At 39.4% G+C, this 15,294-nt stretch overlaps 1 protein-coding gene across 1 annotated transcript; it reads left to right on the top strand.

Annotated features, from left to right (window-relative positions):
• The first annotated feature begins 1,271 nt into the window (after positions 1–1,271).
• LOC123251846 (membrane-spanning 4-domains subfamily A member 4A-like) lies at positions 1,272–14,839 on the top strand. The gene is made up of 7 exons (XM_044681170.1): positions 1,272–1,359; positions 3,980–4,151; positions 6,893–7,021; positions 10,509–10,565; positions 11,127–11,285; positions 12,632–12,733; positions 13,681–14,839. Exons 2-7 carry the CDS (start codon positions 3,996–3,998, stop codon positions 13,729–13,731), a joined length of 654 nt encoding a protein of 217 aa, XP_044537105.1. The 5' UTR covers positions 1,272–1,359; positions 3,980–3,995; the 3' UTR covers positions 13,732–14,839.
• Positions 14,840–15,294: the final 455 nt, after the last annotated feature.

Here is a 15,294-nt window from a genome sequence, read left to right as displayed (position 1 = left end):
TAATATTATCCATCAATTAGCATCAACAACAACTTCAACAAGACATCTTTGAAGAAACATCAGCTTCTTGGACTCATCTGGTTTAGCTAGCACTTTCACCCATCTGCTAGCAGGCAGAAGCTGTACCAACTGAGTGTAGAATTCTATCAGAGGTTTCCCTGTGGGGAACTACCAGATTCTCACTCATTTAGGTTTAGTTTTAGACTTCCCTGATTCCACAGTCCTTCCCCATCAATCCTTAATTCCCCATATCATGTCTATACCTTAATTAATTAATTAATTAAATGTTATCTGTTGAAGAAACCAAAGTCATCTTGGTCTAATCCATCAATTCCAGAAGGATCCCCATATTGTCAAGCTTGGTAGTTGCGGAGTCTCTTTACTGTGAGGGATTTCACAGGTCTTTTACAAATCTGAGCCTCTGATTCATCCCCTCAACAATTGAAGATATTTACCACATTGGCAACCATATCAGCTTAAGCCATACTTAACATCCAAAGATATCTGATTATTCATCATAAGGGAGTCAGTGAGTTTTGGCCCTTATCTGTTAGGAGTTCTCAAGAAGCTTGACTGCAGGGAATTGATTCTGGTGGCCCAATCATCATCAGTCAGAGAGGTGAAACTGTAGACCAGACAGCAGCTTGAGAAATAATCCTAACAGACATTCTGTTTTTTAAATATAAAACTTTACCTTCCATCTTCAAATAAATACTGTGTATTGTTTTCAAGGCAGAAGAATTGCAAGGACAAGGCAATGGGACATAAATTACTTGTCCAGGGCGACACAGCTAGGAAGTGTCTGAGTGCAGATTTGAACCTAGAACCTCCTGTCTCTAGTTCTGGCTCTCAATCCACTGAGCCACTTAACTGATCCTTACATCTTATCTTCTAATACAATATAAACATTGGCATCTTGAAGAATCCTTGGAAGACAAAGTAAAAGCATTAGCATTTTTCTAAGTCTCTAATAATTTAATGGGCAAATGATCTTCACCAATGTAGATTGGAACTCATCCATGCCTTCCTATCTTTTCTGGCTCAAGTCCACGTCCTCCCAAAATACATGAAACAAATCTATGGCATGAATTTATCATTAGTCATTTCCTCTTTTGAGGAAGTCACAGTTCATGATGTTTGGAAACTCTGCTTGCTGTGGTCATCATCAGCACATCTGCACATAAGTAAGAGAAAGCCAGTGGGAAGGACATAGTGCTAGGGGGAAGCAAGAAGATAAGACCAGTTGGAACTCCAGCGGAGGATCTCTAATTCAGTGCAATTCCATTCTTTGTTTCAGCAAATTGTGCGGAGGAAGATTTGAAGGCCAGGAGACGCTGGAAGAGCTGGTGGAGAGGACAGGTAAGCCCTCTAGGTAGTTCCCATCCCAAGTTTTAGGAGAAGATAGATGCCAGAGAACGTTGAAAGGAATCTAGAACCCAGGCTAGAACCCAATGGTTGGGAGGAATTTAAAAAGATCCTGAGGGTGATGGGATATTCAAGTCTTTAGAGAGAGGAGGCTTTTTAGTCAGTTCTTTCCCAAAGACTCACAGGACAGACCAGATTTGGTCACAGGAGAATGAAGATAAAAAATCTTTTGGCTCTGAGCAGAGACACTCTGGGACTTGCATTTTCAAAAAGCTCCTTCTTGGCCTTGTTGAGGCTGGGATCTTCTGAAGAGAATAGTCTTTCATTGGGCAATCCCTAGATAATCCCAAACACTTCTAGCTCAGGGGCAATTTCCAGATGCACCTTGTTTATTGTGAATAAGAACAATGGATTGTTGCCCATGTTGGTGATCTTTCTGCGTTTAATTCCTTAGTTCAGACCTTATTGCCTGGCTCTCAAGTGCTGCCAAGGCCTCTCAAATTAGAGTGAAATTTTTTGTAGCAGGACACTGACAAGGTGGGCTCATGATGTTGGTAAATCCCTCCCTTCCTTTGGTAATAATCATCCTCCCATTTTTATTGTGCAGATGGGATTTAGGGTAGAAGTGAAAAGTATCTTAGGGGGTGATGCTCCTGAAATAGATGCTGAAATGCTGTTTGCATGAATTTTCAGACCATGCAATCACGTTAGTTCCACTCCTGCTGTGTAGACTCTAAGCCCTTTCTAAACTCTGAGAGGGTGAGGGATGGGAGAGAGGAGACATTAGTAGTTGGAGATCATAGAAATTAACATCTAATACTCTACTTTTCTACTCTTCATATCAAATGATATAGTCTTCAAAGCCCAGTTCAAGCTGTCTGACTTTAAACCTGACTTCCTGGTGATTTGGGGCATTCTGCCGTAATCTCTATTTCTTGTGACCTTCCAAAGCATCCCCTTCCCCTACAGCTTCACAGAGGCAGCTCTAAGATTGTTTCCTTTTTAATGTTTCTCTTTTAGTGCATCCATGCTCTCCAGACATAGGCAAGCTATGGAAGATGAGAGGTTGTATTCTCCTGCCCCTTTCCTCACGGCACAGCTGAATCATACTAGGATCTCAGTAAAATTTCTATAGAGTCAAAGAATCATAATGGAATGGGCTACCTGGTCAAGTCCATTTCGTCCTATTTATTTTCCCCATCTTCTGTCTCCCTGGTCCTCATAGAGTTGTAACAGAATGAGGAGGTTTCTGGGAGAAGTCTGTCCACCCTCAACCTTGGGGAGATAGGGCTGAGCTATGATAGGCTCTGTGCCTGGCCTATCCCTGGTACAGGGTGAAAGGGAGATTATTGATTGGATCCTTTGCATGGTCAGAATAGGCTAATTCACATAACTTTTTTTTCATAACCACCTTTACATAAGATTGATAACCCCATTTATGTGGTTAATTCAACCAGTTCCCTCTCAATCATTGATCAATCAAGCAACCAAAAATCACTAAGTGGACAGTATGTGACTAACAGAACTATTCTAGGTATGTTTCATGGAGAGAAACAATTGAGACAGTCCCAGTTTTCGAGGAGATATAAGATATAGAGGTAAATGGTAGCAAGAGAAGAGCGCCTTGAGCTTGGCAGTCATGGAGGACCCCTCCCGATAAAGCTGTAGGTTCACTGGGTGCTGAGTCCTTTTCCGAACCAATGGTAACATTTATTTATTTATTTATATTCCTATAGCATGATAAGGGGGAAATGGGAAATACATGCATAAGGTGTCTTAAGTGACAAGATGTCCTTGATAACTAGATGCTGGTATTCTGTAGATGTTTAGATGAGATGTAGCATAATCTAGACATCTGGGACAGCTAGAAAGAGAAGAATAAAATGAAGATTCACTTACCCATTCATGTTTCAATTCAGGCATCTTCACCCCCACTTCCCTTAACTTTGGGCATGGAGTTCAAGGTTTCTAGAGGACCCCGGACATAAGTCAAAATGACTATTTTGCTTTTGTGGTTTGGGACAGACAAGCATATAGCACCAATCGGTCTCAAAGCTCATGCTCGGATCTATGACCAGAACCTAAACTACCTGTATAGGCGCCTTTGGAAACTTACAGAATTTGGCTGTAGGGAATTTTTTTGATCCATCCTACTCCATATTCATTATTGAAAAAATATTAAAAGTGTGTGTTCTACTTTGAGGGCTTCAGGAATATTATCTTCCCCTGTGAAGCATGACCCCTTGCCTTTGAATCTTAATTTCATTTTATTCTTTCAACCATCTAAATCTTTTCTCCAGGTTAGCCATTTCCAGTCTCCCCCCCTCCCCTTCAGTTCTTTTTGCCGTCTTGATTGCCACCTCCGCATATTCTCCAACTTATCAATGTTCTTCCTAAACTATGGAACTCCAAACTAAATATAATAATCAAGTTGTGGTCTGATCAGGACAGAAGGCTGTACAACTATCAGCTCCATAATTCCAGACACTATGCCACTCTTATTGCAGTCTAAGATTTTAGCTTGTTTTGGCTGCCATTCCACCATTCTTTTGTTCTTCAATAAGGAGGGCACTCTGAGCCCATGTTTCATGTGACTTCTTTTCTCTTTTTATAGCATCACAAGTGGCCTCATGGACTCCCAGGCAACAACAAAGGGAATGTTCTCATCCTTTCCCCAGATGGGTCCCATTTCCTTTCCACAAGGTCCAATAGGAACACCTATGCCACTTTATAAATCGAAAGCATTCCTGCAGCTCTTCCTGAAAGGGGAGCCCAAAGTGCTGGGGGTGAGTTGGAATCCTCCATTCCTGGGAGAGTTGATTCATATGTTTCTGGCTGGGAAGAACTTATGATATTGTAGGTTTGGGAGTCATAAGAAATTGGTTTTGCTTTTGTCTTTATATCTACAGAGCTTAGCCCAGTGCTTGGCAAAGAGTTAAGTACTTAATATTTGTCAAATTATTACCTTACCTTAAAAATCATTGTTATGGTTTGATACATGAGAGCTGAAATGAACTTCAGAAGTCATTTAGTCAATCATTCCCCTCTCATTTTATATTTGAGGAAACTGAGACACTAGCAGGTTTAGAGGCACATCCAATGTCATACATATAATACAAAGTAGACTTGGGGTTTTAATCCTGGCAAGTGATTCCAAGAGACAACTATCATTCAGTGATTAAGAGTACTAGGCCTGGGGTCATAAATGCCAATGTCCAAATCCATCCTTGAACACTTCCTGTCTGTGTGACCTTGGTCAAGTCACTAAATCTCTATATGTCTAGGAGGCAGCTAGATGACTCAGAAGCTCGAGTGTTGGGCCTTGAGTCAAGAAGACTCAAGTTTAAATGTGTCCTTAGAAATTTACTTGCTGTGTGACCCTGGGAAAATCAATTAACTTCTGATTGCCTGATAAAAGGATCCTCTGGAATCCCTGGAGAAGGAAATTGCAAAGTACCCCAGTATCCTGACCAAGAAATCCCTAGGAATAGCTATGGTCCATAAGCCATAAAGTATAAGACATGATCTAATGACTGAACAACAGCAAAGTGATCCTAAAGCCAACAATATTTCAAGTGTTTGCATCTCAGGCAGAGTCCTCCTCATTTAACAGATGAGTAAACTGGAGAAGTTCAATGACTTGCTGGGATTTAAGTATGAAACAAGAAGTGCTTGGTATTTGAATACAAGTCTCTTTTCTCAAAATTCGTTGCTATTTCCACTCTGTAATAGGCTGCCTTATCAATGTCATATTCTTTTGGCTTAGCAGACTTCTGGATGGGCCAGAATTGAACCACCCACTCAAGCATTTATTTACTTAGTCTTAGAGAGGGACATTTATTTATAAGCTCTCTGAATGCCCTGCTCTACATAGTGTCAAAGTTGGGCGTACAGAGGATGCGGGGCTTTGTCTCAAATTCATGTAGTCCATATCTTGAAGTCTCTTCATTTAGTCAGAAGAGGTGGAAAAGGGGCATTTCCCTGTTTGGCTAGGGAGGTAAGGATGGATAAGCACCTGTTTTCTCATGGGGAGTAAGGCAGGACTTTTTCCCATGATATCTCTCCTTTTTTCCTCCTATTTACTCCTCTGTGATGACATTATAGGAAAATGACTTGAAAGAATAACATCAGAAAGCAAAATGGCACTTAGGAAGAGGAAGGGAAAAGAGATAAGATGGTGCTTAGCTGTGGGGTCCTCAACTGAAGGAATCATTCCCTGAACCATCAAAGGAATCCAGCTAATTTAATGTTCATGGTCTTTTGTTTACCTTCTTCATCTTTTCTTGGTTCAGTGACTATTTTTCTACCATGTAATAAACTGCTTCTCTTCTGGTAAAAGCATCAAAATTTACTAAGCAATCAACAGTCAAGGACAGTGAGGTGAAGCCATAGTGCACAGTGTCAGGTGTAAGAGTCAGGAAGGCTCATCCTTTTGAGTTCAAATCTGGCTACTAGTTAGAAGACACTGGACAAGTCACTTAACCCTTTTGCCTCATTTTCTTCCTCTGTAAAATGATCTGAAAAAGGAAATAGCAACCACTACAGTATCTCTGTCAAGAAAACTATAAAATGGGGCCATGAAGAGTCAGTATTGACTGAACGACAAAAATTCTACAGGCATTATCTTGGATCATATAATTAGTTTTTACCAAATAAAAGTATTTTTAAAAATGAATATTTTTTTGTAATCTGGACCTATGATTCCATTGTTATGGGGGACTTTGAGTGAGGAAATTCTTCCCACCAATACAGTGAGGTAACAACCCTGCCATTTTTAACCATAAAAGTTGCCAGGTGTCAGTAAGAAGTTAAATGATGTGTGTCTGGGATCACACAGTCAGCATATGCACGAATTAGTAGGACCTCTTGATCTTTCAGTAAGTTCTCTATCCACTATGCTTTTTTGTCTCTTGTCCTCATGTGATTCTAGGATTTAGAGCTCACTGGAAAGATTTTAGAGATTTTCTAGTCTAACGTTCTTATTTTACAGATGAGGAAACAGTGTCAGGCAGAGGAAAGGACATGTCCAAAGTTCTAGAGGTTTTAGGGATAGAGCTTGGGGCTGATCTATTTTCTTGGACCTGAAATCTCAAGCAATTAATCAGTTAACCAATTATTTGGCATTGACTACATGCGAATTTGGCACAGCAGATAGAATGTTGGGCCTGGAGTCAGAAAGATAAGTCTTCCTGAATTTAATTCTGGTCTCAGACATTTTCTACCTTTGTGACCCTAGGCAAGTTACTTATCCTTGTTTACCTCAGTTTCCTCATTTATAAAATAGCTTGGAGAAGGAAATAACAAAGCACTCTACAACTTTTGCCAAGAAAACCTTAAATGGAATTAGAGTCCAACGTGAACTGAAAAATGCCCAAACAACATGTCAGTTAAGTGTGAACTCTTGCTTGTACTCAGAAAGATTATATAAGGAAAAGCCTTTGGGAAAGGCACATGAATCTTTGACTCCATTTCTAGAGAGAAGTGAATAAATCTTCCATATGCTTATGAAAATCTCTTTCCCTTCTAGACTGTCCAGATCATGATCGCCCTGATGAACTTTGCCTTGGGAATGATTACCATTTTTGTTTCTCCGAGAAGTTACACACATGAAAATTTTATGCTTAGCACTGGCTACATATTTTGGGGAACAGCATTTGTGAGTAGAAGTAGTGAAACTAGTTCTGAAATGTGGAATTTCCCCCCTTTATTCCTTGGAAACAGGAGGGAATCTATATGCCTACAAATATGTCCTTTATGCCCAGCGTTTCTCATTTGTAGTTTCCCATAGTGTAGGTGGAGAAGGGTTTATTTTACAACATACATTATATAGTATATGTAATATATAAATGTGGCAATATATGATATACATGGTAATACACTATATATTATGCATATTACAAATATATTCTACTCTATGAAGTATTCAGAATAATAGATTATTAAATAGATGACTAGACAAACAGATTAGACAGACAGACAGACAGATAGACAGACAGACAGATAGATAGACAGACAGAGAGAGAGAGAGAGAGAGAGAGAGAGAGAGAGAGAGAGAGAGAGAGAGAGAGAGATGGATGGATGGATGGATGGATGGATGGATGGACGGACAGACAGACAGACAGACAGACAGACAGATAGATATAGATAGATAGATAGATAGATAGATAGATAGATAGATAGATAGATAGATAGATATCCAAGCCTGTGACAAGGCAGCCTAGTCTAGATTTTCTCTGATCAGCAATTCAAAGTCCAATAGAATTAGAAAGACAGAGATGAAGCATATTATTGTCCATCTCATCTCACTTTTTGAGCTCAAAGCCACAAAGTGACTTATCGAAGGGCCCAGAGCTACTGAGTGCAGAGATAGAATCTGAACCTTCATTTTCCTAGAACAAAGGCAGTTCTGTCTGCCATGTCATTATATGAATATCTGGAAAGAAATCAGCTTTTCATTCTCTATGGTTTAATGATTTTGATGGCTTGCAGTATTACAGATTTCAAAATCATCTAACCACGAGATCCTCTAAGTCAGATAGTATTTATTTTATCGTTTCTATTTTACAGAAAGAAGCTGAAATTCAATTATTGCTGGCCTTCCTTAGAGTCTTCTAACTAAGTTGTATCTGAATTAGGATTATGATTCAAAGTTCAATGTTCAGTTAACTCTGAAACAATGTTAAGCCAACCAAGTGACTGAATTTAAAATAATTGAGATAGTCAATAGAGAAGCTTACTAGCAATTCATATCCCTTCAAAAATAATACACAAGGGAGCAGCTGGGTGGCTCAGTGGATTGAGAACCAGGCCTAGAGACAGGAAGTCCTGGGTTCAAATATGGCCCCAGACATTTCTAGCTGTGTGATCCTAGGCAAATCACTTAACCCCCATTGCCTAGCCTTTACCACTCTTCTTTCTGCCTTTGGACCAATACTTAGTATTGATTCTAAGATAGAAGGTAAGAGTTTTTTTTAAATGATACATACATTGGAATCCTTTTCTTAAAAAAAAACAACTTTTTGTCACCTGATTGAGATATTGACCAATCTTGTCCCTCTGAGCTGGCTCACAAACCAAACCTACCACTATGTTGTATGGCCAGGGTTTCCCAGAGGAGTGGCCATGTGGTTATCATAAAAGTCATGCAGAGTCCTAAGCATAACCCATTTTCAAGGATCTTGCACTGGATCTCTTGAGTCCTAATTAAGATCCTCCCTGTTTATGCAAAATCACTCACCATTGATTCTTATGGGTGAAACATTTATCAAATAAGAAAACAAAAGCAATAATCCTACTTTAAAAAATTAAAAGATGGAGAATAATCATAGCATTTACTCAGTAGAAGAAATAATAAAAATGTAACAGTGCATCCATAAACTTGTGCCATTATTCATTGGATAGAGTGAGAATGGAAACCTAACAGGAAGCCACATATGGGGCAATTCAACTCTATATTATTGCGGATAATATTCTTATTCTCTTCAAGATATAGTCTGTAGCATGCATCACCTGTTGGGCAAAAGCACTCTGCGATCACCTCCCCTTCTCATCTTCATAGCTCTTTGGCTATGGAAGCCTATTCTCCAGTTTTGCATGGAAGTAAATTTGAGCTCTTTTTCTCTTATGGCTACCCTGACTAGGAGACTAAGAAAGTGTTACTTAAAAATAAAACACAACTGTATCAATCTAGCTCATGGAAATGCAGGTGGAAATTGCATCTTTTCTGCTCCTTTTTTTTCTCTCTTGAGATCTAAAGAACTCTCTTGGAACCGAAGCAATCTTATAAGGTTTCCTTTAAGCAGGAGGTAGACAGCAATAGATGACAATAACCTTCAAAGCAAAGAGAATTGTGCTTTCTCCAATTATCTTTCCCCAAAGCAATGTCTCTATCAATGAGCATCTATAGAATATTCATGCCTTCAGACTCCACCTAAAGCACTGGTTTTTATCTTCTGTCAATCAATAAGCACATATTTCTTAATGAGCTTTCATGTGCCAGTTATTCTGTGTAATGCTAGAGATACAAAAAGAGACAGAAGATAATACCTGCACTCAAATAGTTCATAGTTTAATGGAGAAGATAACACATAAAATGAAGATGAAAATTGGGACATGGGGAAGAGATGCTCATTATGAGGTCTTGATGAAGATCTATAGCTAAGTAAGAAAGGATGATCTTGGGGTTCTCATGCCCACTCTCTCCAATCAGAGGATGAAAGAGGCTTTGGAACTTTTGAACCTTGGAAAGGAGTACTGAAAAGGTGTGAAATTCACAGTTGATGCCATCAAACAAATAGCCTTCTCTACCCTTTTTTTATGAAATAGTTACTAGTTTCCACAGTCAGAATCCCTTTTTAGGCAACTTCTATGTCGGCTTTTTCTTCTATCCTCTATCTTCCTTTATGCACAGCTCTGTCCAGATCTTTCTTCTCATCTCCTCTCTCCTATAGCTTCTTATACCTCAAATCAGAGTTTCTTAGCAATTAGTGATGACTATCTGATTAAAGATTCTAAAAAATCCACTCTTCTTCCAGGAAAAGCTCTTATACAGTCTTCCAATATTTCCCAAATCAGTTTCTCAGCCATTACTTTAAAATGGAAACCAGCTATACATAAAGGAATTAATGGATCATAATGTACCACAATCCCATGATCTCAGGTGGTGTTGTACTTTCATACAAATCCTTTCAGAATATTTATTACAGGGAGCAGTCTTCTCTCTGGTTCTATGATTTGTGAATGTCATTGTACACATGGAGACACATATGAAGAAAAATACACAGAGAAACAATACATGTACATACACACAGATGTAAAATAAGTATATGTATATAATGTAAAAATTGATAGATTGATATACATGTGAAATGCCTCATTTCTTCTCAAACTTTCATTAAGGATAAGCAATAGGACACTAGTCTGTTTTCATTTTTAACATGGTTACTTGAATTCAAATTCTCCTATTGAAAGAAGGCAGGCCTGATTATTACTCCTTGTCCAAATGTTTAGGAGGAACCCAGAGGGTCTGATGGAGCCATCAGAGACAAGTAGGCAGGTAGTGAGTGGCTGGGCAAGGGTGAGCCCAGTAGGCATAAAAACAAAGGTAATTTTAGTCACTGATATATTTTGTTTTCTGTCCTCAGTTCATTGTTTCTGGCTCCCTCTCCATTGCTGCAGAGAATAAAACCACAAATACTCTGGTAGGTGATATTCCTTCTTTCTTCATAGCTCATGAAAAAGAAACTTCTGATTTCTTTAATTTCCTCTGGAAAGGGAAGGGAAAAACAGAAGGTTCCTTAACAGAGAGCCTCAGATTCCTAAGCTGTGCTTTATAATGTTTGATTGATCAATGTTATATGGCTGAAATAGCAACCTGGAGCCACAGAGGGTATGGATCACTATTGACTGGCTCTATCATTGTTCAAATTGCTGCCTGGTAAAGCTAGTAGCCATACCAGGAGAAATAATAATATTCTCTTAACTTTTCAGCTCCCTTGACCTCCTCAATTATCTTAAAGAAAAGAAAGGATCCCCAAACAGACGTTACATTAACTAGAACGTGAAGCACCCAGGAATTAATCAGTTTTGCAATTAGTCTTCCTGTCTAGAGAGGCTTACGTGCTCTCTAGCACAGAGCAGTTGTTCTATTGGTGTATCTTTCTCTTGTTGGATATGCAAATATGTCTAACATGACTGGACACATAGAGGCAACCCCATAAGTTAAAGTATTGATTGATTAATGGATTCTTCCTTGTTTTTAGGTCCAAAGTAGCCTAGCAATGAACACTGTCAGTGCCGTGGCTTCAGGGCTGGGAATCATCTTTTTGTCAATCAACTTGGCAATGACGGATTCATCCTTTTATTCTTGTTACCATGAAAATGCCCATGATACCTGTTTTTGCGGTTTGTCTCTGTTGCTGGTGAGTACTTTCAAGCTGGGGCCAGTTATGACTGTGGATATTTGAAATGGCCAATCTGTACAGGCCAGAACAGGGACACAATGGTCCTGAAGAGGTTTGAACCTTTGAGGAAGGGCAATTTGCTTGAGTTGGGAAACAAGTGGAAATTCGTTCAGATTTCTGGATTTTCCTATGGTCTGGGTCAGAAATGCAAATGGAAGAAATTAACATTTTCATTCAGTTCAGTGCATCCCCACTCAATTCAATTCAAGGAATAAGTATCTGGGTATTCACTTATGACTGTTTTGTGGCAATATGCTCTGCAGAGGTGATTCAAAGATAATTTTTTAAATGTCAGAGTTCTTGCTTTCTAGGAACTTACTGTCTCATTTGGTCTTTGGGGAAGGACAAGGTTGGGAAAAGAGATTTGTGAAAAAACCTTCATAAAATGTTTGAGGGGAGAGATCCCATTTTTGATTGAAGGAGGGGGCTGATGAGATAAGAGTGTCTTTGAGGATGGAATTCCAGCTAAGAAGAGCTTTAAAGGAGGAAAATAACCAACAGATAAACATGGGGCCTCTTCCTGGCCTGTAGTTGATGTGGGCAAAGCCAATGATAAAGGGATAGTAGGCCAAGATTGGGAGATAAAGAATATCAAAGGGTCCCTTGGATAGATATTCAAGAATATCAAAGATAGATATTCAAGGCAAGAAATAAAATTAGGAACAAATTGAGCAAGGAAGTGCTCCTTTAAGAAATGTTTTAGATTATGAATTTATAAATGCACTCCTAGGATTGGACTTCTTTACTATAGACTGCAGGAAGCATTGTGGGATGGGGAAATACTGGAAACTAACTAATGAATACCCCAGAGTTATCAAATCTGTATGTGAAATGGAAACAGTAATTAAACTCTGGACAGAACCTTATAGAAGGTTTAGATTTTCCTTTATCAAACCGAACTGTGCTGAGCATCCATGATATACCCTGATGGATGCCAGCCTAGTTGGTATATGGGATAGTGCAAAAAAGAAGAATACTGGTGTCACCAAAGGGAGACCAGTTTGCATTTCTGAGACTTAGTTTGCTAACTGAAAAATAGAGGCAATCATCCTTTCATGATGCCTCACATGGGATTATTGTGTGGGAAGTGTTTTATGGATCTTATGCATATTTAAATGTGACATTATTATTGATCATAATAATAAAAACAACTAACATTCATATTACACTTTAAAGATGGAAAAGAACTTCATATATACTTTAGGTTTTGTCTCTGGATAACAACACCCTTTCATCTTCTCCCCGAATTGTTAGAAGTGGGTCCTTGTGTCCTTCCCTCACCATTCTCTGTGCCCTCTTTTCAGGGAATCAATGGGATTCTGCTGATCCTAGCAATTTTGGAACTTGCATTCTCTCTCACAGTCTCAAGCTTTGGCTGTAAAGCAACTTGTTGTAGTCAGACTGGGGTGAGTAGCTGATGTAATATGGTGATTCCTTTACTTTACTGTGTCACAGGATTTCTCCAGGGGGAACAGCAAGTAAGTCCCCTCAAGGACTAGTAAGAGGAAAACTTTTCTTCAGAGAGAATGACTAAGAAATTGTGGGCTTCTGCCTCCACACTCCTAAGCATCATATCTAGTGTCAGAGACCATCCATCCTCTGGGGCTAGTGAGGATGTCAAGGATCCCCAGGCACTCAGAGGCACAACTTTGTGTGCAAATCTGTTCATTCTTTCTCCCTCACCACCTCTACTAGATCAAGAATTCACTGTTCACTCCTCAACTAGGCAGATACTGTACCCCACTTAAGATTAGAGGAAGGGAGGGATATTTTGTTTTCCCACCTTGCCTCCAAAGAGAAGACATAGTATTAGGGAAACCAAAGGAATACTTTGATCCATTTGATGACCTCACAAAGTAACGAGTCCCTTTCTGGGACATTGCTCTTCCTGGAAAGAGCATAAGGCAAATCCATTGATAACCTACTGAAAAGGACTAGAGGGGGACCTTTTGGGGAATGCCAAGATATGCTTCACAAAGACTGATATGTTTTGGTTATCTCAGGCTTTTGGGGGTTAGTGTCATACCTTTGAATTTAGCATAAATAAAGAAGGCCATTAGAGGGTCATTCTCTCTTCTTCCCTCTTTTCAGAGAGTAGTCCATGAAATGGTGACTTGAGGGAAAGGATGCCATGAGTCAGAAAGGACATAGAAAGAGAGGAGAGCAGTGTTGAAAGTAAATAGGCAGAATAAGTAGACAGCCAGTTCCATCACAATGCCATCCAACCCTGTCTTTTTTAGCCAGGGCCAGCCCTCAGCATAAAGGTGATGTCCCTAGTGATTTTCTGTCCTGACAATTGCTTTACCTCTCATCCTTGGGTGACTCATACATGCAGTTCCTGTTTGTTTTATAGGTTACCATTTTCATGCCTTCTCCACCCCAAGTACCAGTTACTGAGGCATAAAGAGGAGAGAGAATACTTCAAAGTAGAGCTGCTGACACCACAGTATTACCTGGAACTCATCCTGACAGTTTCATATAACACACATGCTTCCCTATTCCTCAGAGAAGGCTCCTTCCATTACTGGCTGTTTTTCAGTGAAACAAAGAGAAAGTTGTCAATATTTCCCTGAAATTCTTTGTTAACAGTCCCTTTCATCCTTGGTCATGCACTGATCACATCTACTTCCCCATTTCCCACCCAGTTCAATGAATATTACAGGATTTGTTCACAAAAAGTATCAGCAAAAATGTAAGGAAATCTTTTTTCTTTGGCTGCACACCAAGACTAACCTGCCTAAGGCACCTGATGGATGCTGGGAAATAGGGTCACTAGAAGATAAGATAAGGGAAGAAAAAGAGATGGAAATGGGAGTACCAAACTACTACTCTTCTGTCCTCCATGAATGAAGATTCTCAACCTATGGAATTTTCTGCTGCTCCTACCTATGATATTGTGTGTTTTCACCTCCAGTGGCCTGGACTCCATCATCTTTGTTCTTTGACCTTTCTGTTTGCTCCTCTAGCATCCTGATTGTTGCAGGAAATACCTCCTCTCTACATTGCTTCCCTGTCATTGAGGCATTTGTAGAGGAACTTAGCCTGATCTCAAAGTTTCTTCATCCTTTTCTGACCTCAGAGTTGCTCACAGGATCACAAATTCCCTCATAACTGATCCCTTCCCTACCACCAAAGTCACCTTTCAGAACTTCCTCCTTTGGAGTTTTAGACTGAGAGTCAGAAGAGCTGTGGATGAAAACCCTGCCTATGCTGCTTCATGTCTATGAGCCCATAGCCTAACTTTTCTGAACCTCAATTTGCTTTCCTGTAAAATAGGGTTAGCGATGCCTATGCTAGAGATCTCACAAGAATGTTATGAGCGTTATGTGGCATAGTATATTCCAGGTACTTTGTCAGTCTGGGAATGACAACTGAGTGTCAGTGAGATGGGGACATATAGTGGTGTACTCAGAGTAAGGAAAATCTGATTGTACATCTGACTTCAGGCTCTTACTAGCTGTGTGAACCTGATCAAATCACTTAACCTTATTTATCTCAGTTTTCTCAAGTGTAAATCTGTAAAATGAAGACAATAATAGCCCCTACCTCACAGAGTTTTATTTTTTCTTGGAAAGGAGGACATAATGTTTGAAAAGTGTTTTGCAAACATAAGAGTAAAATTAGGACTCTGGTCCTTACAATTTAATAAAGTTCCTTAGAATTATTTAGACAGGTAAAAGATGAGAAATAGGTAGAAAGATAGAGTAACATAACCTACTCTAGCTCCCCTATGGGTGCTTCCACATGATCTCCAGCAGCAGCTTCTAATTGTCTAGTTGTCATCATGGGAGGTGGAACTGAACAAAACCTTTGACCTCTAAGAACTGTTAGAACATTGACAAGTCACTTGACAGATCTAGGATTCATTTTCTTTACGTAGAAGGGGGGGAAATTGTTTAAATGAACCTCATTTCATCCTAAGTTCTAGGGAAATAAAATAAATTCTGATATTTCCTCAGCAAGTCAT

Source organism: Gracilinanus agilis, chromosome 6, assembly GCF_016433145.1.
Source record: "Gracilinanus agilis isolate LMUSP501 chromosome 6, AgileGrace, whole genome shotgun sequence".
NCBI lineage: Eukaryota > Metazoa > Chordata > Mammalia > Didelphimorphia > Didelphidae > Gracilinanus > Gracilinanus agilis.
The sequence above is the reverse complement of the archived record's forward strand: the minus strand, read 5'-3'. Positions and strand labels throughout refer to the sequence as shown.